The sequence below is a fragment of the Bos indicus x Bos taurus genome, chromosome 7, assembly GCF_003369695.1.
Source record: "Bos indicus x Bos taurus breed Angus x Brahman F1 hybrid chromosome 7, Bos_hybrid_MaternalHap_v2.0, whole genome shotgun sequence".
NCBI lineage: Eukaryota > Metazoa > Chordata > Mammalia > Artiodactyla > Bovidae > Bos > Bos indicus x Bos taurus.
In genome coordinates this window covers 48647988-48672766 of record NC_040082.1, presented here as the reverse complement: position 1 = coordinate 48672766, position 24779 = coordinate 48647988, and the positions used below count along the sequence as shown (strand labels likewise).

The window sequence follows — 24779 nt, the reverse complement described above, 5'->3', positions numbered from 1 at the left end:
TCTTCTCCAACACCACTCAAAAGCACCAATTCTTCAGCACTCAGCTTTCTTTATAGTTCAACTCTCACATCCATACATGACTACTGGAAAAACCATAGCTTTGACTATTTGGACCCTTGTCGGTAAAGTAATGTCCCTGATTTTTAATATGCTGTCTAGGTTTGTCATAGCTTTTCTTCCAAGAAGCCAGTGTCTTTTAATTTTACGGCTTCAGTCACCATCTGCAGTGATTTTGGAGCCCAAGAAAATAAAGTCTGACACTGTTTCCATTGTTTACCCATCTATTTGCCATGAAGTGATGGAACCAGATGCCATGATCTTAGTTTTCTGAACGCTGAGTTTTAAGCCAGCTTTTTCACTCTCCTCTTTTACTTTCATCAAGAGGCTCTTTAGTTCCTCTTCACTTTCTGCCATAAGGGTGGTGTCATCTGCATATCTGAGATTATTGATATTTCTCCCTGCAATCTTGATTCCAGCTTGTGCTTCATCCAGCCCAGCATTTTGTATGATGTACTCTGCATGGAAGTAAATAAGCAGGTTAACAATATACAGCCTTGATGTACCCCTTTCCTCATTTGGAACCAGTCGGTTGTTCCATGTCTGGTTCTAACTGTTGCTTCTTGACCTGCATACAGATTTCTCAGGAGGCAGGTAAGGTGGTCTGATATTCCCATCTCTTGAAGAATTTCCCACAGTTTGTTGTGATCCACACAGTCAAAGGCTTTAGTGTAGGCAATGAAACAGAAGTAGGTGTTTTTCTGGAATTTTTTTGCTTTTTCTATGATCCAATGGATGTTGGCAATTTGATCTCTGGCAAAGGTTTGATCTCTATGTAAAGGCAAAGGTTCCTTTGCCTTTTCTAAATCCGTTTTTTGGGATTGGAATGAAAACTGACCTTTTCCAGTCCTATGGCCGCTGCTGAATTTTCCAAATTTGCTGGCATATTGAGTGCAGTACTTTCAAAGCATCATCTTTTAGGATTTGAAATAGCTCCATCACCTCCACAAGCTTTGTTCATAGCAATACTTCCTAAGGCCCACTTTACTCAATAATTGTATTAGACCAGAGGAATATGTCTTATTTTACTATTTTACAAGCGAGGCAACGGAGCCAATAATGGTTATTTAGCTACTGACAACTTAGAATTTTGCTTTCCTGATTTCTAATCCAATATACCACATTATTTCTCAAAACTTGTACATGGGCAAGTGACAAATATACCAAAGAAAATATATTGAAGAAGAAAATTCTTGCACAGATGTGATTAACAGAGAAGGTATCTGAAATGGTTTGCATCCTAGTGGAGGAGCCTTTAGACAGTGTTGTGATAGAAGCTAATGATATTAGACTACAGTTTCTTTTATTCAAATTCCCTCTACTAGGGGGGAGGGGAAGATCTCCCAATAAGTTGAGCTCCTGATGGTTTTCCCTTTGGAGTACTTGTAATGGAGGATCAAGAAAGTGAAATGTGAGTGGTTTCCTGATTTTTGTTGTAACAAAAGCTTGTTGCTGAAATTAGCTCTTCTCCCCCTCCTACTACCCAAACACAGCATCCATTATTCTTCCCTTCCAAAGCCATCTCAGCAAAATCAGCCCAGCTGAGACACCAGACCTAATGTAGGACATCTCACATAGGATACTCAAGCCTCCTCTCTGGCTTGCTTTTTGGGCAAATTGTGACTAAAGAGAGACTGCTGCTGCTGCTAAACCGCTTCAGTCGTGTCCGACTCTCTGCGACCCCATAGACGGCAGCCCCCCAGGCTCCTCTGTCCACAGGATTCTCCAGGCAAGAATACTGCAGTGGGTTGCCATTTCCTTCTCCAAGGCATTTATGCATGCTAAGTTGCTTCAGTCATGTCTAACTCTGTGTAACCCTATGGACAGCAGCCCACCAGTCTCCTCTGTCCACAGGATTCTCTAGGGAAGAATACTGGAGTGGGCTGCCATTTCCTTTTCCAAAAGAGAGACCGAGACACCGCCAAATGTGAAGGCAGACTAAGCCTGGCTGTAACTAGCTGTCTGGGGCCTCTGCAGTCCCTAAGAAGGAAGCCAGTGTTCACATAGGGCACTTGGAGTTACCAGCGGTCCACCCAAAGGAACCCCCTCTCTGTCTCTGATAGCCAAAGAACATTTTGTGTTGAGATTGTCCTCCCTTAACTTTTTAATTTTTCCCTGTCACCAGTTTTGTATTCAACCATTCAGAATTCTCTGGGTACTTTAGGATCCCGTTTCATTAAAACATGCTGTTGGGTAACAATTGCTAGAATTTTCTTCAAGTCATTTTTCATGTCAGTCCCCTTCATCCTCATTGTTCTCCCTCTAAAAAACTGGCATCTGGTAGGGATGCTTTAAAGGTCATTTCTGCTGACCCTATCACTGACTCAGAGAAAAGAGTAGGGGTTAAGTCCGGTGCCTACACCACACAAAATTTAGTCCTGGGCAAGTATAATTCCTACTGTACATATCTATTGGCCAAAGGAAGAAACTGAAACACATCTGGTCTCTAAGACTCCTCAAGGTTGCACTGATGGTCAAGATCTGAGCTCTATTTTTTAGAATAGTAAGACTGAATAACGCTGTGTGCTGTGGGTGTGCGTGCTAAGTCACTTCAGCTGTGTTCTGCTCTTTGCGACCCTATGGACTGTGCCTGCCAGGCTCCTCTGTCCGTGGGATCCTCCAGGCAAGAATACTGGAGTGGGTTGCCACGCTCTTCTCCAAGGGACCTTCCCGACCCAGGGCTGGAACTCGCATCTCTTATGTCTCCTGCGTTGGCAGGTGGGTTCTTCACCCCTAGTACCACCAGGGAAGCCAAGAACGCTGGGCTACTGAATATAAATATTGTAGGTGCCAAGATGGGACTGGGAGTCTCCCTCACTGGGTGGATCACAGAGGCGTGCAGGAGATTGCAGAGTTGGCACTGTCCTGTGGAAGCTGGGGTGGAGAACTAGTAGGGCCTGGGAGGCCTCTCAGACACTGGGGTCTAATGGGCCTTAGACTGGGTCCTTTCACTGTTAGCACAAAATAAACAGGAGATGCAGAGGCATGTTACAGCAGACAACCAACCGACTTCATTCTGGCCCTCCAACTCTGTCCCTACAACAGGACTGGGAGGCAGGTGTTGCTGCCCCCATTTTACAGAGAAAGCATCGGTCAGGAAGATGAAGCCTCTTGTTAAGGATCCTATGCTCAGTACATTGCAAAGGAAGAGCTTTGAGTTCTGCTCCTTGATTCAAACCTCCTCCCAAACCAAACTCCACCTTTCCCACGTACAAGACTACAGCTGAAAAGGATCACTGAGGACACATTTTAGGTCAACTCTCTCTTGGTTTACAATACAAGGGAATGGAGATCCTCGACAGAAGTGATTGCTAAGGTCACAAGGCGTGCGCGTGACAAGCTGCACTCTCGGGAACCAAGACTCACTTTCTTCTTTCCTGTGCAGCCTCCTGGGGAGGTGGGGGAGGGGCTGCAGCTGCCGGGGCCCTGGCGTTCCGGGGCGGTCCCTGGCGGCCGTGCATTCCACAACCACCCGAGCACAGCGAGCCGGGTGCCGAGCTGCGCGTGCCGGCCACTCCTGCGCGCTCCCGCCTGCCCGCGGCTCCGAGCTACCCGGCACGTTGACGGCCGAGGTCCGAGGGTCAGGGGTCGCATCTCTCTGCTGTGGAGCCCGCCGTCCCCAGGACATCTAGAGAAGCGTTCCAGCTGCCTCTGCCCCAGGAACTTTTCGCAGACCTGGCACGATCCAGCAGCGGCGGTGGCCGCGGGTTTTCAAAGCAGCTGCGCGGATCTCGGGTGAGTGGGGTCATCGGGTGCCCTTCGTGGGCTCCGGCTCTCGTGCTGCCTCTACCCAAGTGCCCTCCCAACTGCCCTCTTTTTATCTCCTTTCCCCTCCTCATTTCTCCCTCTTCACTACTTCTGCTTTTTCTTATCTCCTTCTGTCCGCCCTTAAGTTCCAGCGACCTTCGGCGCTCGATCTTGAGCCTCCCGGGAGGCCGGAGCTCGTATGGGTGGGCTCCAGCCCTCCGGGAGGCAAGTGTGTTCCGCGTTTCCCTGCCCCTGCCTGTGGTCGCGGGAGGAAAGGGGGAAGCGCGCCCCGTCCTTGAGCAGGTTCTGCTCTCTCTTTGCTCTCCAGGCGCGGCGGCGGAGCTCGGCTCCCGGCCTTAGCGCACCCGCTGTGGGCGCTGCGCTGGCAGTTTGGGTCTTTGCACCCTCCAGAGCAGCAGGCTTTCTATCTTACTTTTCTCAGAGCCCTGCGTGGAAGGCGCCGGAGTTGGAAGTCAGGGGTGGTGGGTTCCAGCCGTGGTTTGTTACCAGCAGTTCTCTGCCTGTGAAATGGGAAAAATACCCTTTGCATTCCGATCAAATGAGAAAGGGAAAGTTCCAAGTATCTTGGAGACAAAGAAGCCTTCCTCCCAAGCTCCTCCTGCCTCTTTATTTAGGGTTGTTCCGACTGCCAGTTCTCCCGCACCGCTCACCCGCCTCCACAAATTCCTTGAGGGTAGGCTCTGTCTCTCATCCTCAGCACCTGGCACAGGACGCCCAATACTGCCTACTGAATGAAAGAGAGATATAAATCTTAAATACCTCGTACAACTGTTAAGGTTGCTTTTTGAATTGAGTGGCCAGTCTGGGCTCTTATTCATGCAGCTCCTGACTCACTTGTTCTAGTCTTGTAGGCACCTGGGGGCTCCTGTGTGACCCATTTATCTACAGATTCCCTCGAAGCTCTAGGCTGCAGAGGTGAGAGCCCCTCAGTTATTCGATCATGGAAGATTCCCTCATCATCTGCTAGGATCTGTGATCCCACTGTTGGGGGTAAATAGTCCATAATCCCGCAGGACTGTGAAGGCCTGAGTAGGCGTGGGGGTAAGGGGTTGGGGTGGGAAGAACTGTTTCCCTGGGAGTCAGGAAACACTCTGAGTACCTTGAGGGGTATCCATATCTGGACCTTGCCTTTGCCATCCCCGTAAAATAAAGAAGTGGAGGTGGAAAAGTTGGGTGTCTGTGGTTAAATGGGATGTGCTTTGGGGTTATTCAGGCCACTCAGCAATCCTCTGAGCACATCCAAAACAGCCCAGCTGGGCGTCAGGACATCAGGTACTTCTGTAGTAAAACCCAAGAAAAGCCAAGGAGAAATGCTTCTCTGCTCTAGCGGAGACCTCGAGTTTCCAGCGGTCTCGGGGTTATGAATCATGCCACGGGGGTTATAAGTCATGCCCCATCAAATCTTCCCAACACTTGACCACTCAGCGCGTCAGCACTGTGGGCTCCGCAGCACACAAAAAGGTCTGGGGATTTCCCATTTCTGGCCCAGCCTGAGAATCCCTGGGCTGTGGTGAGGTGTTTGAGACAGAAAACCAATCAGATGCTCTACTTTGGGAGCTGAGTACGGCTGGGTCACATACTGGGCTCTGAGGTGTCAGACTAAGGGGACAATAAGAGGTAGGTACAACCTTAGATACTTTCCCAGCCATATTCTGACCCTTCTTTTAAGAAGAGTGCTTCTGCTTCTTCTCCATGAAAGCACTTCTTCTGTTTCTTCTTCTATGTTTTAATAGAAACCCAGAAAATATTTCCGGGGACAGAGGATCTTTATCTTGACTGTCTTACACTGTTGCTATTGGCAGTGGTATCAAAGACAGGCACGTGTCCTCCCACTCACAGTTTGTAAGAGTAAACACTAGTATTACCACACCCTGCTGACCGCTGCCTGGTTGGCCAGGTAAGCTGAATAATGTAACAATAATCATATTTGTTATTGTTTAGTTGCTAAGTTGTGTCCGACTCTTTTGTGACCCCATGGACTGTAGCCCGCCAGGCTCCTCTGTCCATGGGATTTCCCAGGCAAGAATACTGGAGTGGGTTACCATTTCCTTCTCAGAGGATCTTCCTGACCCAGGGATCAAACATGCATCTCCTGCATTGGCAGCAGATTCTTTACCACTGAGCCACCTGACATTTACTGAGCACTTGCTATTAGCCAGGTATTATTCTAAGCATTTTATATGTATTAACTCATTTAGTCTTTACCAGAATCCTATGAGGTAGGGATCATCATTGCCTCCATTTTATAGATGAGGAAACTGGGGTCCAGAGAGAGTAGCTTACATATATCACACAGGAAGTAAGTGGCAGAGCTGCAGTTTGAACCCAGGCAGTTTGGCTTTGGGGCCTATACTCCGAACCTCATTGTAATTGAGGGGATCTAGGTTCAGATCTTGCCTCTGTCAATTACTTACAGGGTGACCTGGGGGAGTTAATTGAGAATTTGGCAGCCTCTTGACCAGTGAATCACTAGGCCCCCTAGTATCAGTTCATCTCACTCATAGACAGTGAACCTCAACTGAGAGTGATGTACATCTGGTGTAAAGATTAAGAGTTAGGGAACCAGGAAGGGTAACAGGTCAGAATTATGACTTCTTGGCATATCAGAAAGCAACAAAACAGATCCAGTGACTAAACTGTGTACTTCAAACTGCTTAGTTGTGTACACATACAGCTTCGTTATTTTGGTGATTTGGATCCTGGTGGGCTAATTGGGCATGTGAATTGCTGATGACCCACTGCATAGGATAGGATAGGGGGAAAAGACATGGAGGAAGGAGACAAAAAGACAGAGAAGACAACTGGGCTCCCCAGATCAGTTACGATCAAGATGACACATCTGGCACACACATCTCGCCTCCTAACTTCCTGCCTCAGGCTGACACTGACATTCAGGACTTTTCAACAAACCTCTATAGGGAGGGAAGATCCTTCTTAACTTGATGCTCTGGCCTCTACTGAGGGACTGTGAAGCATCTGTCTAGCCCTCCCAGACTTCCCGCTTCCTTCTTCTTGGTCAGAGAAGTAACAAGGGGGCCAAAACAGGAGACTTTTCTCTTTGAGTGCCCTGGTGGCATCTTAGGGAACATCTTGGGGCTGTTTAAAGATTCATCTTTTTCCCTCACTCTTTTCTAGATTTTCTTGATTGGTTTTCAACCCAACGCCATCCTGACTGGGGCAGGGATCTAGGGGCAGCAGAGTCAGTCTTTGAGAGCTGGCCCTTAAGAGGTCACCTTGTCCATCCTCTCCTATTGACCTACAGGAAACTGAAGCTCAGTTTGAAAGAGGAAAATACTCAAGATCGCACCCTGCATTCATTTTCTAATGCTGTAACAAATCACCACAAATTTAATGGCTTCAAATATATTGTGATACAGTTCTAGCAATCATAGGTCTAGTATGGGTCTCCTTAGAGTAAATCAAGGCATCATCAGCTTGTGTTTCTCTCTGGAGCTTTGAGGGGACTTGGTCCCCTGCGTATTTGAGTTGTTGGTAGAATTCAGTTCTGTGGTTGTAAGACCAAGGTCACTGTTTTCTTGCTGACTGCAAGCTGAGAGGCATTCCCTCTTCTCAGGCCACTGCATTCCTTGGCTCATAGCCCCCTTTCTCCATCTTCAAAATAAGCAACAGTGAGTCAGATCCTTTTCCTATCATATTTCTCCCACTCTTCTGCCTTCCTTTTCACTTTCAAGGATGCATGTGAGTAGATTGGGTTCACCTAGGTAATCAGGCTAATCTCCCCATCTCAAAGTCCTTAACTTTAATCACATCTGTAAAGTCCCTTTGCCTTGGCTCCTCCCTCTGAGTCATGCTTCCTTGTTCATATTCAAAGTTTTGAGGACCAGGACATGCAGATCTCTGTGGAGTCGTCTTTCTGCCTACCACATACAGTGAGGCCCACTTTAGGAGAATGGCTTGTTCTGGATCACACATCTTGGCAGGAGATTTCCACCACTGTGGTGCACTTGCAGCTCTATCAGTGACACCCCTCTTCCCCCCAGTTCCCCAACAGTCCACCTCATGGAGAGTGTCATTTGTCAGCCCAGCAGCAGCAGGCACTTAGTCAGTGGCAAATAGCAATGGTGGACGGTGGAGGCTTAAACAGGATACTGTGGATTTGGGCCTGGGTTTCTCCTCTGCTGGCTCCCTGCTGATTTCTAAGACTCTGTGATTGGCTGGGTCAGATGGTACGTGCAGTCGTGAATAGCTCTGGCTTGATTTCTAAAGTCTTTGAAATATCTTGGTGTTTTTTCCATTTTTCCAGCCACAGAAGAGCAGATAGAAACTCAGGCAGGGAATAAGTCTTTGTACTGTTAAGAATTTTGAAGGCGATAGAAGCCAACTGGGGTAAAATGAGAACAGAGTTCTCCCCAGAGACCTGGGGTCATTGGAGAAAGTCCTCTGGTTTGATTTGTTTCACATTTTGATACTTGTGTGTCCTGCCCATTCCTTCCTCTGGCCCCTTTCTTTAGAACAAAGCTCCCTGGTGAAATGGACTCCTTGCTGAGTTGGTAAATGCTTGAGGCTAACTATAACACTGTTTCCAAGAGTAAATATGAGGCTGGGATGGCCATTTCACACTGGACTTGGCATGAGGAATCCCCTCCCCTTTTATCAGCCTCCCTGTCCTCTTTAGAGAACAGTGAGAGAAAACTCCATATTCTGGGCAGCAAGTCCCCAGCCCCTACACCTACATCAATGCCCAGCCCCTGAGCACAAGGAATTGAAACTTGAATTTGAACCACCAGCCCAAGCAAGTCGGGAAGAGGGAAGTCTAGAGGATGTTATTCAGAAAGGCCAGTGCTTGTTTGTCTAGTACATATAGGATAAACTGGGAAAGAAAGCGGCCCCATAATCCTTTGGGAACGTACAGAGATCGAATCAGAGGGTGTCATTTTATTTAAAAGATAATGTTTTGACTTTAAGGTCATTGAACAGGGGTAAGCATCCTTTCTGGACCTCCCCCACTAAGTTCCAGGAGTTAAGTCAAATCTAATGTTCCCCAGTCCATATTCATTTCTTTGTCAGTCTTATATTCATCGGACACTTACTGTGTGCTAGGGCCTGTGATGGGTGCTGAGGGAACAGTAGTGAACAAGAGACTTCTCTCTTCTTTGTATTTGCTTCTTCTCTCTTTGTATTTGCATTTGAGTCAGCAAAGATGGCCAATAAAAACAAACAAGCAAAGAGGCCAATCTGAGGCTGTGAAAAGTGTGTGCAGAAAATAAAACAAGGTATGAGACAGAGAATGGCTAGTGGATGAAGGTGGTAATTTAATAGAGAGGGTCTGGAAAGGCTTTTTCAAAGACGTATCGTTTAAAAGTTGAGGTCGTGGTCATTGAGACACTGCATGTTGAAGGGAAGATTTAAGATGATCTAAGTGCATTCTAGGAAGAGCGAACAGCAAACAAAAAGGTCTTGAAATGGGACCAGCCCTTGGGATATAAGTCACTAAGTAGCCCAGCTACTGGGTGGCCAGTGGGATCCCTTCTGTCTGGCCTAAGTGCTTCATTCTTTTCTGACGATCCCAGCAGCTCTTTCTGAGGGTGGAGCCTCAGGAAGAGGTGCTGTAAACCAGGCCATGCGGGTAAACCCCCTGGTCCACTGTCCTGTGAGCCATTACCTTGTTGCTGACATTCTGCAAGATGCTTCAAGAGACTCCTCCAGCTTCAGCGACTCAGAGCTGGTTCTAGCGGCCTCCTCTGTGGCCTCCGTGTCTAGCGGAAAGAAAACAGCAGCACTTGGTGCTCAGTCAGAGCTATGGACTAAGTCCACACCTTCAGGAAGTCACCTGCCTCTATCTGCCTTTTCTCCCACTGTGGCATAATCAAGCTTGAAGCAGCAGGAAGTCACTTCTTTTATTGTGTTCTTCCTTGGAAAACTCCTTGGTGGTAAAACCGGTTGGATAGCCGTTGGCAGTCTCTCAAAAGTTAACTGTTAGCTGCGGTTCAGATGTGGAGAGTGTGCATTTCCGGTGGAAGGTTAAAGATGGGAAGACATCAAAGGCTGTTTGTTTCTGAAACTATCACTGCAGTTTCTTGATCAGACACAGAGCAGTCATGGTGCCTAAACTCAGTGGTAGGGGCCACTGAACTTTGTGTGACTTTAGGAGCTGTGGTCGCTAGCTCAGTTTAACATTTATGAAGCCCTTACTGGTGCCTCAGACAGTAAAGAATCTGCCTGCAATGCCGGAGACCTGGGTTTGATCCCTGGGTTGGGAAGATCCCCTGGAGGAGGACATGGCAACCCACTCCAGTATTCTTGCCTGGAGAATCCCCATGGACAGAGGAGCCTGGCGGGCTACAGTCCATGGGATCGCAAAAGTCAGACACGACTGAGCAACTAAGCACACACACTACTGTGTACCAGGCAGTGTCCAAGTACGTACTTTGTATGCGTTAGCTCATTCAACTTCAGGGCATCCCCGTGAAGAAGTTACTATTATTAGTTAATATTATTCCCATTTTTACAAATGAGACTGGAGCTTTTAAAGGTTAGGTTTCCTGCCAAAGCCACTAGCACTACATATGCTCCCAATATACCAAGTAACTCGTCAGCTCTGGGCTTTGTTGATGATGGTTTTCTACTAATCCTGCCCTTCTCCTTGTTTGTTTCTTTTGAACTCCTACATATCTTCAAAGTCCATATCAAAACCCCCCTTTTGGGTGAAGTCTTCTATCTTACCTAGACAAAAACAAAGGCATGAGAATTAATATTTTTTTGAGCATCTATAATTTTCTAGGACTCCATACATATTATCTCCTATTATCCTCACAACAGGATGTTGCAGTGCAATGCTTCTAATGTCCTTATTTGGAAGATGAGAAGACCAAGGTTTAGAAATTTTAAATAACTAGCCCAAAGTCACACTTCTATGGGTAAAAAACAGAATTCAAATCAAATACTCTTTCTGCTTTTTTTTCCTGCTTGGAGATGGCATATGGTTTGTACCTTCAGTCTACTTCTCTGCCTTTTATTGCAATTTGTGACTGTAATTAATGTCTTTTCCTCCAGAAGAGTGTGAGCTTCTTAAGGAAGAGCACCGTATTTATCTCCACACCCACTCCCCAGTGTTAATCACAGTGCCATGAATGTTTATTGAATTAGACTGAATTGCTACTTTACTAGTTTCATACTTGGACTGGAAAAATAGGTCAGACTAACCAATGCTGCTGCTGGTTGATTAAAAAAACATCATTAATATGGATTAAGCATCTATCAGCTTCTGTAACGTCTCAGATGGTATTCGGGTTTGATTCCTGGGTCGGGAAGATCCCCTGGAGAAGGAAATGGCAACCCACTCCAGTATTCTTGCCTGGAAAATTCCATGGACAGAGGAACCTGGCAGGCTACAGTCCATGGGACTGCAAAGAGTCAGACATGACTGAACAACTAACACTTTTACTTTTAAGGATCTATCATCTTTGTTGATAAAGTGAAGTACAGTCCAAGTTGGGATGTTACCAAACTCTAGCCAAAGCGGGTGAATATTTGCTTAGGCCAGAGAGTCCCTGTGGTCAGGGATTGTTAATCAAAGGATGAACATTTGTAGAGTGCTTACTGTTTGTCAGAACACTACTAAGTACTATATGCAATTATCTCATGGAATTCTCCTTAACCCTATAAGGCAGACTATTATTTTCCCATTTTTGTTTTCAGCTGAGTAAATGGAATCATTAGGAAGGTTAAGTAACTTATTCAAGGCAGGTCAGCTAGAAAGTGGTAAATCTCTTGGATTTAAAACAGCCACATTTAAATCCAAGCCAACTGGCCTCCTAGTCTGGCCTTTAACACTACTGTGTAGTCTGAGTGTTTCAGAAATATTTCCTTGTTGTTTCCAAGTATTCTTTATACTTCTATGAACTTCCATCACCTTACCAGATTACAGTAGTTTGAGAATTTGTTGATTTAAGAAATGTTTATTCAGTACCTATACCACTGAGTAGAGAGGGAAGGCAGTCTGTGAGGACAACTGTGCTGGGTACAATCGGTGCTGGGGAAGAACTGTAATCCAGGCAAAGTCCATTCCGCTCCCAGTTTTCAACTTCTATGCATGTTGGCTTTCCCCTCCAGTTTGGTGAAATCTCTCATTACAAGTAGGATTCTGGTGTCTCCCTCTCTTCTCTGATGTTCTTCCCCATGGTGAGGAGTAAATAAGTTACAAGGTTTACCCTTCCCTTCTTCCCTGGGTTGATTTGCATTTGGACCTTAAGTCAAAGAGATGAAACACAAAGGGTGGAATTCTATCCATGACTGATTCTGACAGGACCCTGCTTTGCTTTTTAGCGGTGTGTCTGTGTGTTCCTGGAAAACCATCTCACTGCCTCACCTTTGAGGAAGTTGCTTAGGACTCTGAGCCCAAAGTTCTCCCTAGGTGTTTACAGTAAAAAGGTATAGTCAAGAAGCCTGTGGAAAACAGTATGGAGGTTTCTCAGAAAAGTGAAAATAGAATTACTATATGTTTAGCAGTCCCACTCCTGGGCATATATCTGGACAAAACTTTAATCCAAAATGATACATGCACCCCTATGTTCATAGCAGGACTATTCACAATAGCTAAGACGTGGAAACAACCTCAATGTCCATTGACAGATGAGTGGAGAAAGATGTGGTGAGTGAAGTGTGAAAGTTGCTCAGTCATGTCTGACTCTTTGTGACCCCATGGACTATATAGTCCATGGAATTCTCCAGGCCAGAATACTGGAGTGGGTAGCCTTTCCCTTTTCCAGGGGATCTTGCCAACCCAGGGATTGAACCCAGGTCTCCCTCATTGCAGGCAGATTCTTTACCAGCTGAGCCACAAGGGAAGCCCAAAGACATAGTACATATATACAATGGAATACTAGTCAGCCATAAAAAAGAATGAAATAATGCCATTTGCAGCAACATAGATACAACTAGAGATTATCATACTAAGTGAAGTAATTCAGAAAGAGAAAGACAAATACCATATGATATCACTTATATGTGGAATCTAAAATATGACGCAAATGAACCTACCTGTGAAATACAAACAGACCACAAACATAGAGATCAGACTTGTGGTTGCCAATGGGGAGGAAGTTGGGGGAGGGATGGAGTGGGAGGTTGGGGTTAGCAGATGTAAGCTATTGTGCATAGAATGGAGAAACACCAAGGTCCTACTGTATAGCACAGAGAACTATATTCACTATCCTATGATAAAACATAATGGGAAAGAATATGAGAAAGAGTATATATGTATAACTTGAATCACTTTGCTATACAGCAGGAATTAACACAACATTGTAAATCAACTATACTTTGATAAAAAACAAGGAAGCCTGGCTGGCTCTCATTCTTTATATTAGTTCATTCTCTATCACTGCTTACTCCAACCTGCTGCCTCACTGCCTTCTCCTGACTCCCATCTGAAATGGGATAGTGATGGAGTTGAAAGAGACTGCTGCAAATCTGGAGACCTGAGTTGTCCCCTGAGTCCTGCCATTTTGGGTAAGCCATGTCCTTCATCTGTAAAATGGAAGGTAGACTAAAGTAGATAGTGTCTAAATCCTGTGTAGATTTCTAGAATATCATTGGTTTGAAGAAGTTTCATCTCCGCAGAACACTCAGTAGGATGTAATATTGCTGTATTAGTTTTCTATTGCTGCTATAACAAATTACCACACTTTAGTGGCTTAAAACATACATATATAATCTTAGTTTCCCTGAGTCAGGAGTCCAAATACAGTTTAGCTGGGTCCTTACAGAGATGCAGTCAAGATGTCAGCCAGGCTGCCCTGTCATCTGGGGGACCCAATAGGGAAGAATCTGCCCACAGCTCTTTCGGGTTGTTGGTAGATTTGTTTCTTGCACCTCAAGGCCAGCAGAAAAGTATCGTTGACCTAGGGAAGGTTTCAGCTTTCTTTTAGCCTTCCACCTTATTAAGTCAGACCCACCCAAGGTAATCTTTCTGATTATAAAGCCAGCAATTCTGGGGCCTTAATTACATCTGCAAAATCCCTCACCCTTGTCATGTGACCTAACCTAATCACAGGGTAACTCCAGGGAACAGATTGTGGGAGCCATCTTAGAATTCTGCTTCCTGTCATTGTTTTACAGAAATAGCCTGTTTGCAGTTATAACTGGAGCATATTCTTTCCTGAGTCAGGTCAAATGACTTAGCATATGAAATCAGTTCTAAACTTACTTGTTCCTACACTAAAACTACCCTGCTTTGAACTTGCTTTTGGAACACAATATATTATGCTTCCCTTTATTCTTATATAATTATCCTCCAAGTTATTTTCTTCCAATACTGTTCATGAATATATAGTTATGCATTGTTGTTGTGTCAGTCGCTCAGTCATGTCCAACTCTTTGCAAACCCATGGGCTGTAGCTTGCCAGGCTCCTCTGTCTGTGGGATTCTGCAGGCAAGAATATTGGAGTTGGTTGCCATTCCTTTCTCCATGGGGTCTTCCTGACCCAGGATTCAAACCCAGGTCTCCTGCATTGTAGACAGATTCTTTATCATTTGAGCTATTGAGGAAATAATTTAAATTTAACTTATTTTAAGTTAGTTTTTCTATTTGAAATCATATATTGTAAAAAAATACTAAAGAGTCATCTTTGTCCTTAGGTGATTCTTAAAAGTATTTTGTTCCATCAATATTTGAGAGAGATGTATTGAACTCCCCCACCATAATTGTAAATTTATCTATTTCTTATAATTCTGAGATTAAGTATATAAAAATTAAAAATCATTGGATCTTTTGGTATCTCTAGTTATACTTTTTACTTAAATGTCTACTTTGTTCAATGGTAAAACAGCTCTACTAGCTTACAGAATTCATGATGGATGGTATTTCTTTTGTTTCCAATTACTTTCAATATTTCTGAACCCCCATGTGTCTCTTGTAAAAGGTATTTATATTTTTATATACTCTGATAGTTTTTGTTAGTTTTGGTTTAAATCTACTATTCTTTATGTGCTTTCTATTTGTGTCACACGTTCTATTCCCCTCCCCTTCCCTTGTTTTCTCTGGAAATTATGTATCCATTTACTACTGTTAAATGGCTACCCTAGAGATTACAATATACATCCTTAATTTCACAAAGTTCAGTGTTACTAGTTATTTTGCCCTTTCCCAGAAAATAAGAACACTTTGATTCTGTTTCTTCTCCTTATTATTATTGAATATTTAAATTTTCTATTTTATCTAAAATTTTATTTCATCTTAATTCTCAGTTATTTTTGTTCACTTTAAAGAAATCATTGTTTTCTAGATTGCATTGTTTCTGATGAGATGTTAGATATCAGTCTAATTGGTTTTCACTTGAATATAATCTTTTTTTCTCTTTGTCTTTGATTTTCAGCAGATTTACTATGATGCACCTAACTATGGATTTTACTTGCTCTAACTAGAACTTTATAGGGCTTCTTGAGTTTGTGAATTCATATATTTAATCAGCTTTGAAAAATTCTGCTATTTCTTACTGTAATGTTTTTTCTTCCCCATTCTGTCTTCTTTCTAGGACTCCAATTACATGGATGTTGTATTGTGTCACTGCTTCCTCTATACCCCTCACCCAGTTTATTTTCCATCCTTTTATTTCCCTGCATCATTATATTTTTTTCCCTCTGATCCTCCAGTTCACTAATTCTTTTTTTTGGCTATGTTTCATCTGCTGTTAAGCCTATTCACTGAATTTTTATTTTCAATTATTGTATTCTTCAATTCTAGAATTTCTATTTGGCTCTTTTAAAAATCTGTTGTGTTCTTTCTTATAGTTTTCAGTTCTCTGTCAAAATTCTCAATCTTGTTTTATTTTCTCCTCAAACATATTAATCAAAGTTACTTAAAACGTGTGTGTCTGACAACTGCAATATCTGGAGCCCCTGTAAGTCTTTTTCTATTGTCTGTTGTTTCTGATGTTTCCATTCTAGTCGTTTTGTCTTTTTTCCCTGCTGCTTATTTTTAGTTATGATTGGACATTATATTTGAATAAGAAATTTGAATAAAAGTTTGAATTGTGCTGTTATCTCCTCTACAGTGGATGTAAGTTTGCTTCTGCCAGACACCTGGAGGTGCTAGCAATCTAGAACAAGCTTAATTCAATTTCAAGGACTGTGATGATTCAAAGCTGGGTTGCAGTCTTGCAGTTTAGTATACTTCTTGTTCACTCCTGGCACTAAGAGTGCTCTTTGAAGTCCAAACCCAAAATGCAAGGGCTTTATTCTCTCTGTCTTGGCAATCTTATACTCCTGAGTCTGTCAGAAACACTGTTAGTCTCCATCCTTCATTAAGGGAGATGCTGCTTTAAATACCAGGCTTACCTCCCTGGATTTGTCTTCCCCCAGATCTTAGCCTGGTAATTCTTCATTATTTTGCTATTTCTTAGTGCCTTTGAGCAGATTTTTTTTGGGGGGGGGTCTAATTTTTCTAGTTGTCCTCAGTAAGAAAACAGGTCAAAATTATCTAGCTTGACATTACCAGAAGTGAAAATCCTAATCTTTACAGATTCTGTCTCTTTTTCTTTTTTTTAATTGAGGTACAGTTGGCATATAACAATATATCAATTTCAGGTGTACAACATAAATGATTCACAATATGTATATGCCATAAAATAATCACCACAATAACTCTAGTTACCATCTGTAACCATACAAAGTTACAAAATATTTTTTATGATGAGAACTTTTAAGATTTACTCTCATCACTTTTCAAATATGCAATACAATGTTCTTGACTATGGTTACCATGCTGCCTATTTGTTAATCAATTTTTTTTGTTGAGTTGTATGAGTTCTTTATATATTTTGATTATTGACCCCTTGTCAGATATATGCTTTGCAAATATCTTCTCCCATTTAATAGGGTTGCCTTTTTATTTTGCTGATGGTGTCCTTTGCTGTACAGAAGCTTTTTAGTTTAATGTAGTCCCACTAATTTAATTTTACTTTTGTTGCTCTTGCCTTGGAGTCAGATCCAAAGAATCTTTGCCAAGACCAGTGTCAAGGAGTTTACTGTCTATGCTTTCTTCTAGTTTTATGGTTTCAGGTCTTTAATCTACTTTGAACTAATTTTTATATATGGTGTAAGATACTAGTCTTGATTATTTTGCATGTGGCTGTCTAATTTTCCCAATGCCATTTGTAAAAGAGACTATCCTTTCCTTATTGTATATTCTTGCCCCCTTTGTAGTAAGTTAATTGACTATATGTGTGGGATTACTTCTGGGCTCTCCATTCTGTTCCAGTGATCTGTGTGTTCATTTTTATGCCACTGCTATTTTTGTGTGTTATTACTATGATTTTGGGGCTTCCCTGGTGTCTCAGACAGTAAAGAATCTGCCTGCAATGCAGGAGACCCGTGTTCAACCCCTGAGAAGATCCCCTGGAGAAGGAAATGGCACCCTACTCCAGTATTCTTGCCTGGAGAATCGCATGGACAGAGGAGCCTAGTGGGCCCCATGGGCCCTAGATAGAGTTACTAGTCCTGATAGTGCTCAACCAAAAACCACATTGGTCTATCAGAGAGGTGAAAGTTACTTGTGGGGGAAGGGAGTCTCACAGTTGAAAGGTAGATAGCACAGATGAGACACTTTGAATTCAGTTATTCTAATACTTCTGACTTGTAGAAATTTTTAATTTATGAAATTTATACATATATATTTATAAATATATATATATAGTTGGCACTAGAAGATTTGCCAGATTATAGAATTGACTGGAAGGATTATTATCTTGTAAACAAACTTTCAGTTGCTTAAGAAAAACAGTCCCAGAAGTAAAACTTGATGTTTCAGAATCAGGCAGCAGGGAACCTGCACTTTCCTTCCTGCTGCTGCTGCTGCTGCTGCTGTCACTTCAGTCGTGTCCGACTCTGTGTGACCCCATAGACATCAGCCCACCAGGCTACCCCGTCCCTGGGATTCTCAGGCAAGAACACTGGAGTGGGTTGCCATTTCCTTCTCCAATGCATAAAAGTGAAAAGTGAAAGTGAAGTTGCTCAGTCGTGTCCAACTCTTAGTGATCCCATGGACTGCAGCCCACCAGGCTCCTCCGTCCATGGGATTTTCCAGGCAAGAGAAGTAGAGTGGGCTGCCATTGCTTTCCTTCCTAGTTTGGACCAAATAGACTACTTGATGGATGGGATGAATATTCTACCTTTGGAGAAGGTACAATGTTTTCCTCCTTTGAAGGAACTACAATTTTTTACTCTTTCACTTAGTCTTATTAGTAGATATAAAATAGTCCTTTTGGGTTTCTTAACTTTTCCACTGAATTGTCTAAACCGTTTAAGTTTGTGGTCTAAAGTGGAGCCAGGGTGTCTCCAGGTCACAGGGCAGGTGGTGTAGGGCCTGGAAGGCACCTGTGATTGTTTCAATGCAGTAGCTTCTTTGTCCGTTCAGGGTGACTTTAACATAGTCTTTTAGATAAACATTGAATATATGTTAAAGTTCATCTTTCATTAATGAGGTAAATAGCAAATAAAGTATGCCAGTTTGAGTTAACAAGAATTTAGGCCTGACTGCTGTTTTGCCTCCCATGGTCATAAAAACATTGTATTTTTAATCAACGATAAGGTTAAATTTATGACATGGTTTGTGCCATATCCTCTGACATGACCTATTAATCAGAAATCACAAGTGATATATCTGCATAGCAAACAATGAGCTTGTTGATCTATAGTTACTCATTAGATGTATCAAGAAACAGTTTTACATCCTCACAAGGCGCCAATCACCCAGATGCCAGAGGTCAAACAGAAGTCAGCTAGCAGCAGCTTAGCTGAGTCCTGCTTTTTCTCAAGTAAAATTTTCTAGCATGCCATTAATAGTGCTGAACATATGGTTTGTGTAGTTCCTCTTTTGGGGAAAAATTTTTTTTCTTTCACAGTGGGGAGAGGTGGAAGTGACCGGAATCTCTGTTACGTGGGAGGGAACAGGTCATCAGAGAGCACGTGGGAGCACTCAGAGGATTGAAACAGGGAGATGGAGCCCCCGGTGCCCTCTGACACGTGGCTGTGTGTATGTCCAGCCTTAGAGCCCCGGAACAGGGGCTCTAGAAGGGTCCTCAGAGAACATTACGGCCGGTGGCTTTCAGTCTGTGTTTTGAGAAGCCCAAGGGGTCAAGGAGCAGCTAAACAGTTCTGCTGTACCAAGTGAGCAGGCTAGCTGGGAAAAATTATGTTCACAGATTTTTTCAGTTACAAGAAAAAAATGACTTCAATTTCATCATAAAATGTACATTTTGGTGTTACGGTTTAGTATTGCTTTTAGTTTGAATTGTTTATATGAAGGGGGTGGGCACCCTAGTGTCTAGTGTTTAATGCCTGCTCTAAGGATGTTTATACAGCTCTGCTGATGAGATAGGACCCCCAACCCACTCTCTCTGGGCCCTCCCCAGCAATCTGGAGCAGCTCCAATTTTATCTGTTTTTGTGATTGGGTTTTAAACAATTTCATGTGTGAGAAAATAATAGTGATATAGTCTAGAATACAGATTAGAGACAGAGTTTCTTTTATTCATCTATTTGTTCTGATTTGTTTCAGTTAGGGTCAGTGATCTGATCAGATTTAGGTCTTTGAGTGATTATTCTGGAAGGGGGTGGGCTTGAAGTTGAGGGAAAACCTCAGGACCTCAGTTTTGCCACTTAGGAAACAAGGCTGATGTTAGCTTCAGTGGGTTTTGGTTGTGGATCAGCCCTGGAGCTCAAGTTCCTGTAAATAACAGGTTTTCCTTATGAAAATCAGCCAGGGAGATTATGTGTTCCTGGCATTTGGAGTTCCAGAGACTGTTTGATGTTAATGGGTTTACCAGAAAGGGCTTTTGTGGGGTTCTTTTGGCCCAAGGCAAGCTAGCTATTGATGTAATCAGGAGACCACAACGGATGATTTCCCCCACCCCGTCTCTCTTCAACAGTGTGCTTCTCCTGTGACTCACGCTTCAGTACCTTAGACCTTGGAGAAAGTGACCTTGTTTCTGAGGCTGAGGCAGGGCTGGCCTGTGCCTCTTCCTCCAAGGCCTGATAATCCCCCTGACTGATAATCTGGTGGCCTGGAGAGCCTTGCCAGAGGCCTCTCCTCCATCCTAGAACTTGCCCACATCTATCCAGACCGACTACAGAGTACAGAGGAATCAGTTCCCACAACATGGAGCCAGGAAGAGTTGTAGAAGCCATAGAGATCATCTCGTCCAGGGGTTCCCAAACCCAGCTGCACATTCAAATCACCTGGAAAACATGGGGAACAAGGTCCCTCTGGCGTCTAATTCTCTGTAATGGGACTCTGAATCGACATTTTTTAAACTGTCCTAAGGTGGTTTTCACTTAGCATGGTTTATGGCATTTAGTGACTTGGAACAATGCATGGTGTATAGCAAGCACTATATATTTGTTAAATAAATGAATGGAAATTGTTGCACAGTAGTCCATTATATGGATATACTCTACTATATATGGCTACTTCTGTTGTGTTGGTTTCTATAGCAAATGGTGCAAAAACAAACTTCCTGGTATGCACGTCTTGGAGGCTGTACCTCGGGTATGGTAATCAGTAAACTTACTTAACGCAACCACAGTAGGCACAGAGCCCAAAGCCATGAAAAAGGAAAGGTTACTGATGCAAGGAGAAGCAGGAAATAGGACTGAAATTGGGAATTTTGCCCAGGACCTTGAATCACAGAATTATAGATCTTTTAGATCTAGAAGGAACCATAGGAGATTGTTCTAGCCTGTGACTTCTGGGCAGAGAATGTATCACACCTGTGGCTTTCGGGTTGCATACTTACCTGGGGAGCCAAAGAGAACTCACTGGAAAAGTGTGTGTCTGGGGGCTGCGGGATCTTTAAAATTTTTGACAGGAACATTGACATTTGACACCTCTCAGACACTGTGACAACTACTAGCTCAAGACAGTTTACAGTCTGACATTAATCATACTGCATTCCTTTTGGTGGTGCTACATTTTGTGATGCTGAGTCTTTGGCGGTTGCTGTGATAGGGCAAGCACTGCGCACAAATGAACGTGGAAGAGGAAGCGAGCACGGCCCCGTCCCATCTGACTCCACCGCTCAAGAAGGTGTGCAGTGCCTCACAGTTGCACACGTGTTGTTAAGAAGTAACTGGCTCAGAATGAAATACAGACTTTTTGCTTTCAATTTGTGTGTATTATTTTTTGCAAACAGCCATGCCTTTGTTAGGACATAAATGCTTAGTAAATTGAACCTAACTACATGACAAATGGAACCGCAAGGTATTTCTTTTGTCCTGGAGTGCTGTGAGAAAATTACTGACACAAAGGATGCTGTGAATCAAAAAGTTTGGGGACAACTGATTTACGTCTTTTAGCTGCAAGTGAGAGAAACTAAACGGACACTGGCTTCAGCAAAACCAGAGTATTATTCGCATATATACCTGGGATGTCCAGGGTTGCAGATGGTGTCAGATTGGCTGGGTTGGGGTGCTCACCTGAGGTTGTCAAGACTCCACTTCTCTTTCCATGTCTAGGACATGCTCTCACATGTGGGTGAGATAGCCCCATGCCCATCCTTTCCAGACTCACATCCTTTCATTTTAGCAATCCCAACAGAAAGCATCATCTTTCTCAATAGTTTGCGCACAAAAGTTCCGGGAGGACTTTGGTTGACCTAGCCTGAGTTATTTGCCTATCCCTGAGTAGAGGCTTTGGAGATCTGTAACGGCCAGGCTTAGGTCACAGTCTTTCCCTGTGCTCAGGTGCGTGCCTTAACTAAACCACACAGAAAAGGTAGGTTCTCCAGGAAAAAGGAGGTTCTGTTACCAGAAGAGGAGAAGGGGTGCAGGACCAAAACCAATGAATTTTCCACCTTACAGATGAGGGAGCAGTCTGGTGGTATAATTTTCCACCTTACAGATGAGGGAGCAGTCTGGTGGTATGATAGTTTAATAGTTCAACATGGAGGCTCTGGAGTCCTAGCCATCTGGCTTTGTTTCCTTGGGCAAATTAACTACATCTACCCCTTTTAAGGCTTTAGTGTCTTCATCTCTAAAGTGGAAATAACTGAAGATAAAGGCCAAGAAATAAAAAAGCACGATGATAATAGTCCCTACCTCAGAGGGTTGGTGGTTGAAGTAAGGACTGAGTGCGTTAATACACATAAAGTGCTTAGCCTAGGGCCTGGCATATAGGAAGCCCACAGTAAATGAGGCTTTTATTATTATTAATCAGGCAACATCAATAAGTACACAGCAGCTGGTAGGTGACCTACCTTCTGACTCCTAGAGCAGGTTTCCATCCAACTAGGAAGGCAGGGAGAAGGCACAGAACGGTGATCTGCTCTTTCCTGTTTGTTGCAGAGTGGAGCAGCATGGAAGCCACCAGCCAGATCCCCATGGAAGTTGTGCTCCCCAAGCACATCCTGGACATCTGGGTCATTGTCCTCATCATCCTGGCCACCATTGTCATCATGACCTCCTTGTTGCTGTGCCCGGCCACCGCAGTCATCATCTATCGCATGCGATCCCATCCCATCTTGAATGGGGCCGTCTGAGAACCTCCCGGGAGGGGCAGGTGAGGGATGAGGACAGCGTCCTGACCCCCAGCATCTTCCCCTTTCCTAGAAAAGCAGCAGGGGGAACTTTGCAGCGTGGACTTTGGAGCTCGACATGTGAGGAGACCTGAGTTCTGGCTTTGATTCTGCCACTGGCCAGCGGTGTGAGTTCGGTCCAGGGACCTAATTCCATGAGTTCCAGGTTCCTTATCTTCCAAACGGGGATCATGCTCCCTGCCGTCCTACCTCATGGGGTTGTGAGAACACATGACCTGGTGGAGGTTAAAGCTTGTTAGTGAGCAGATTCACAGGTGTTAACTGTTGGCTGTTGATCAGCTTTGAAGAACCATAGACCCTTATTACTGATGAGAGCCTTCAAGGTGGTGAGGGAGACCCTGGGGCAGAGCAGCCTTGCCAGTGACCCTCAGGTGAAATGAAGCAAAAACTTCATTCCAAGGGACCTCGTTCCAAGGGACCAACAGCATGTGGCTCAATGTTGTTTTCTTTGAGGTGCCACTCCCTCGAGTTTTCTAATTTGGGAGGGAATTAAGTGTGGCAGGGGGAGGGAGATGGGTGGATCTTCCCAGGACACCAGAAGCTCTGCCCCCATGCAATCTGGAGGGGGCTCCACCATTTTTTGGCAATGACAAGGGATCTGAGGTGATGGACTTCATTTTGCATTAGATTTGCAAAGCTCTGACACTCAAGCAGTGTTGGCAAATGCAGAATGGCTGAGTTCCCTGGCCAGCTTTCAGGATCTCAGCCCCCATCCCCTGTGAGCTCCTCTGCCCCAGCTCCTGCATAACACATACTCCCTTCATTCCCTCCCGCCAACACTACAACCATTCCAAGGCATAGGCTTATATTTTAAGAGATGTTCCCAGGAATTTGAAACTAACTCAAACAACAATGTTTATTTTTAACGCTATGACTTATATTTATATGTATAGAGAGATTTCTGGACTACTCGAGCTTTTTGGTCAAAACCAGGAGCATCTGGAGATTGGTTAAATTATGTAAGAAGATAGCACAGGTTATCAGGATATTATTGTGTGAAAATTATATACTTTTACTTTGATCTGATTTCATTGATGTACACAATTAATTTCCAATAAAGTGCTAGAATGTAGAGTGAACATGTCTGAAGTCTTTCTTTTTAAACAGCACCTGATAAACTCAATAAGAGGATTCCACAGAATTTATGGCCTTAGGGGCAGGTTGAATGTTGGAACAGAAAGGGAAAGAGGACAATCAAATTGACTTCCAGGGGTCTAGCTCGTGGGTGAGTAGCTGTGCGGTTTACACAAAGAATGCAGGGAGAGGAACAGATTTTGAAAGTGAGATGATGAGTTTAGTATTGGGTTGAGTATGCTGAGTTTCAGGTGCTTGTGATATGCAGGTGGACCCTTTCAGGATGCTACTGGAAACCTGGGAAAACTTTTATGGCTGGGATTATGTTTGGGGGGGATTATCTGTGTATGGTAGATATGCTACACAGGGGGACAGGAACACCCAGGCAGAGTACAGACCGGGAGGAGTTAGGCCCTCATGCAGTACTGGGAGGATGGCTAAGAGGAGTGGAAGGGGAAGGGGAAGGGGGAGGCAAAGCAAGGAGACTGAAAGGCCATGTGATATCAACCGACTATGAGAAGGATGCAACTGTACTTTGTAAGTGAAGGAAGGATGGGAGGTTAGGAAGGGGAGACAGTGGGAACAGACAATTCTTTCCAGGAATAGAATGTAGTATAGAAGTAACAGAGGAAGGTTTAGGAGAAAATGGTCAAGGAGGGATAGACATATAAGATTCTGATTGGTTTGCTCAGTACCTATATTCCAAAATGCCTTCCTGGGTGGCAGAGGCTGGAAAGTAAAAACTATACTGAATGTGGAAAACTCCCATTTTCCTAACTAAACTTTACCCAGAGATTCATACATGATTTGGTGATGGTGGTTTAGTTGCTAAGTTGTGTCCGACTTTTTGTGGTCCCATGGACTGTAGCCCGCCAGGCTCCTCTGTGAGATTTTCTAGGCAAGAATACCAAGGTTGCCATTTCCTTCTCCAGGGGGTCTTCCTGACCCAGGATTGAACCTGTGTCTCCTGCATTGCAGGCAGAGTCTTTACCTGCTGAGCCATTGGGGAACTAAATAAGGGAGGGAGGGAGGTTGGCTATCAGGCTGTGTTCACCCATCTGAGGATGGCACTGTGTAGCCTCAGCTACAAAGGCGGCCAATGGGTGTGCGTCCCCCACGCCATGTGGTGTGTTCAGTCATTCAGGCATATCCAACTCTTTGTGACACCATGGACTGTAGCCTACCAGGCTCCACTGTCCATGGGATTTCCCAGGCAAGGACACTGGAGTGGGTTGCCATTTCCACATGCCCACGTGTGCTCTTTTTTTTTATGGATTTTTTTTTTTTGACCGTGCAGCATGAGGTTCTTAGTTCCCCAACCAGGGATAGA

The 24779-nt window shown here is 44.0% G+C and overlaps 1 protein-coding gene across 1 annotated transcript; it reads left to right on the top strand.

Moving 5' to 3' along the window:
- The first annotated feature begins 3474 nt into the window (after window positions 1-3474).
- Window positions 3475-23454, top strand: SMIM3 (small integral membrane protein 3). Its single transcript, XM_027545933.1, has 2 exons — window positions 3475-3792; window positions 22125-23454. The coding sequence occupies exon 2, from the start codon at window positions 22136-22138 to the stop codon at window positions 22316-22318; it is 183 nt and encodes a 60-aa protein (XP_027401734.1). The 5' UTR covers window positions 3475-3792; window positions 22125-22135; the 3' UTR covers window positions 22319-23454.
- The last annotated feature ends 1325 nt before the right edge of the window (window positions 23455-24779 follow it).

What these genes read in the sequence shown, in the direction of transcription:
- SMIM3 (XM_027545933.1), top strand. Translation starts at nt 22,136, where the DNA reads ATGGAAGCCACCAGCCAGATCCCCATGGAAGTTGTGCTCCCCAAGCAC.